Source organism: Trachymyrmex septentrionalis, unplaced genomic scaffold (genome assembly GCF_001594115.1).
Source record: "Trachymyrmex septentrionalis isolate Tsep2-gDNA-1 unplaced genomic scaffold, Tsep1.0 scaffold72, whole genome shotgun sequence".
NCBI classification, from domain to species: Eukaryota; Metazoa; Arthropoda; class Insecta; order Hymenoptera; family Formicidae; genus Trachymyrmex; species Trachymyrmex septentrionalis.
The window spans coordinates 51,291-55,163 of NW_017305905.1; the positions used below are offsets into that span (position 1 = coordinate 51,291).

General features: G+C 29.6%; 1 protein-coding gene across 2 annotated transcripts in view; it reads right to left on the reverse strand.

The window, feature by feature from the left end:
* The window catches only part of LOC108753819 (proton-coupled amino acid transporter-like protein pathetic), a 16,698-nt gene that overhangs the window by 4,846 nt on the left and 7,979 nt on the right, over positions 1 to 3,873 (reverse strand). For both annotated transcript variants that reach the window (XM_018495736.1, XM_018495737.1), the window contains exons 2-4: positions 2,885 to 2,947; positions 905 to 994; positions 85 to 442 (exon numbers count right to left, since the gene is read on the reverse strand). In XM_018495736.1, coding sequence (XP_018351238.1) covers positions 85 to 442; positions 905 to 994; positions 2,885 to 2,947 — 511 coding nt within the window. The remainder of the gene's footprint in view (positions 1 to 84; positions 443 to 904; positions 995 to 2,884; positions 2,948 to 3,873) is intronic.

Consider the following 3,873-nt stretch of genomic DNA (forward strand, 5'->3'; position numbering starts at 1 on the left):
CATTAATAAGTTCCGCTAGTCGTGTTAAGCATTCCTTAGCATACATAAATGATCTTATTGTCATAAATTATGTAAGATGCATACCTGCTGAAGGGATCTAGAAACAAATACGATATAAACACACGAGCCGCCCACATATGTCGCGCACAGCGCCGTATTCACGAATATCTTGCTCACGTTTGCCCAAGGCCTGAGCAGTTTCGGTCCACAAAGAAAGGCCGCGTGCGCCGTTTCAGCGTACGTCATTTGCGGCGTCTTAGTACGTCGGCAGAGTATATGAGACGTACGCACCAGTATATGCACGCAATGGGCGCAAATAAAGCCAATTATAATCGTACCGATACCGCCAAATACTAGCCCGCCGTTCTTTATCGCGTGTGGCATGGCCAGGATTCCCGTCCCTAGAGAAGATTTCAGGAGATGTGCCAAGGAGCCCAAATCTCTGAAACGTACGGCAGAACATGAAGCTATGATATCGATACTTTGTTTCTTCGCTATAAAATGTACGTACATGTATTATTATGGTTATACATATATTATGCTTATGCGTATCGTCGCGTTGATAAAAAAGTTAACAGAAGTATAAAATTAACATTAGAAATGCATTAAAATTTTTAGAACTCCCACAGTTTCTTTTAAATTGAAGATATAGGAAAGAAAGTGAAGTTATGCATATAATATGCTATCCTAATTAAAATTCCATTATTCCAATTTAGAATTTATAAAATGATCTACTAAAAAATTGCTAATTATGAGATGTGTCACTTTATTATCATGCGGCGATACGTTAATGTATACATTAAAGACAGGACGTTGCAATACCCAGTATTTTTTTGACAAAATATGAAAAATACATGTCAACTTAAGGGCCGACGAAAATTCTAAACTTTTTAACGAAACTTACGAGGTTGCATGTTGTTTATCACGATGCTCGAATGGATCGTACAGTTCATCCTTTTCTTTATACTCGCCGATATTCGGAGCTATTTTCGTGCTAAAATGAAAAAAATAAACTATTATACATACAAAGCATTAAATTTTATTACGAGATAACAAAAGAATGCAATAACATATGCATATGAAATTAAGGGGACATTAAAAATAATATATTCGTGAATGAAAGGGATGCTATTTTTTTTCTGATATTTTTTATATTTATATTTATTTTTTTTACATTTATATTTTGTTTAATGATTAATATTATTTTAAATAATATATTTCATATCAATCATTAATATATTAAGAATTAATGTTTTTAGTAATAATTCTACAGCTACATTATACTTCTCTCTATGTACAAATGTTTTAACGTTTAACTATGCACAGGGATGTATTTAATATTACACCCCATGCATTTTCATGCAAAATGTAAAGGAAAAACTTTAGTTGCGTAAGTATTTGTGAAATTTTATATTGATTTTTAAGAAGATAAATATAAGAAAAGTTACAAAATTTAAGCGTAAGACGTGACGAAATAAAATTCTAATATTAACAATAACTAAGGAAAAGCAATGAGAGTCAAGTGCAGTAATTGGAGCGCATCAAAATTATCAGTGATTTATTAATCGATAAATAACAAACGTTTCTACATAATTCCGAGCCATCATTAGTGGATACATTATTTGTACATGTTACAAAATTTAATTTAAATTAAGCCTGGGGTGTTAGCACTCCTGTAGAGAGTTTGCACATAGAGAGAAAATTGAAAAGTAATATTTTCTGATAAAATATATGTATTATTTATGTAATGATATTGAAAACAAATTTACATAAAAGCAATTCTTGTCCCTCATTGAAAATTAACTCATGTCGTTTACTGTAAATTTTGTATATATCACAATATATCAAATCTTAACTAAAACTAGATATTGTAGACTCTACTAGGTATTATATTATACTCGTATATACATCATTTTGGACGAAACACTTTTAGAATTATAAGATTTTTAAGCAAAAATTTTTGTAGTACCGTTTGTTTACGTGACCTCAAATGATAATAACGTTAACAAAGATTAAATCAATTTTAATTAAGAGTTATAAGGAAAAACGTCAAGTTTATAGCGCAATGCGCTTCCTAACTCCGTATGAAACACGATACAATCACATTCCATGATGATTAATCTTGAGCCAATGATTAGTTTTGCAGACACTGCATATACAGAAGCCGCGTTATCTATATGCGATTGATGCGTTTATCATTGAATGATTCTGATCATTAAGAAAGCTTTTGTCGATCATGCACGTATTTAATTACATTGTTCAATAAGAAAAAAACACCAAAACAAAATTAACTATTTTCTATAATTTTTTGATTGATGAATACAAATCCGACTTCCAAAGTGTTCCATCATGTTACCGTTTTGAGAAATTTACATTTAAAGTTGCAAAAAGTATTATTTTTACATTTTGTCATATTATAACTATGATGTGACGTGCTAGAGAAGTTTTATTGCAATCAAAATTAAACACATTGTTAGGTCTCTTAGCTCTCAAGATAATTTTTTAGTGTCGACTACATATAATAAGATATTCATAGTTAAATGTGGGGTCTACTGCGAAAAAAAAATTAATTATTGATGATTTACAAAATATGTAAAAATAGTATTTTTTGCAAATTGAATTACAAATTTCTCAAAATTGTGATATGATGGAGTAATTTAGACAATGTGTATTCATATTCAACATTTAAAAAATAATTGTTCTGGTGTTTGAAAAAAGTCATTTTTTATTGAACAGCGTTATTTGTATTCTATAGGATTTGATGTAACTATCAGCAAGATCTTTTGCAATGCAATTAATGAATTATATTTTAATCAATATTTTTATATTTTGTCATTTGGTTTATGCAAATAGTATAGCATCGAGTATTAATTGGCGGAAATACCTGCTACTGAATTCTGTCATGGGATTGTCCGACAGTTCTTTCTCCGCTCGACCCATGGTGATCCTATGAAAATAACAATATATGACTTATTGAGAGAAAAAAAGAGAGTACAAATAGGGGAGGGGGAGAGAGAGAGAGAGAGAGAGAAAGGTACAGAAAATATTCTTAAATATATACTACAATTTACTTTTATAGTTATTTTGTCAATAATAATTAAATTATAATCCAAAAATAAATTATTACATTAATTTGCTCTATAAAATTAAATAAATTAATTTATTATGTTCAAATTTCGTTTCTATCAGCTGCGTCTTATAGTTTTTAATACATTAATAATACATTAATGATACGTTGAAAAATTATTACATCAATAAATTTCTAATTAACAATAAAAAAAGTTGCCGACGCATAGAATGAGATAAGCGTTATCATATGTCGTTTGAAAACGGAAGGCTTCCTCGTTACCGTATCACATTGTAAATATGAAACAATCAGCTAAACTGCTAAACAAACATTAATTGACCGCAATTTTTTATACTAAGTAACAATCCGTGTAGCTTTGAACAGGAAAACATGCTGTGATAGCAATTTCTTTTATATATTTAATTAACGATATTATTGCAATGACATTATATCGGCCAAGTTCCTTGCACTCGATTCGTCCGCGCAATATATCGCGGAAAAAAGTTTAGACCGATAAAGCTGTAATCTGTATTATTAATTCTTTGATAAAAGAAAATTAGAAGCCAAGTCATGTTTCGGATTAATATCGACAGTGAGAACTAATTACTCATTTTTGCTCCTAATAATTGTATGAATTAATACTAATAAATACTTGAATTACAGAAATTTGCGTATTTTTCTAAAATTATTTATTGATAAGAGATTGACGCGCCGCAATGAAATTTCGAATATATATATATATATATATAGGAGAAATAGAGAAAATAGACATGATTTTTATCAGACATTCCATATATAACTCTTTT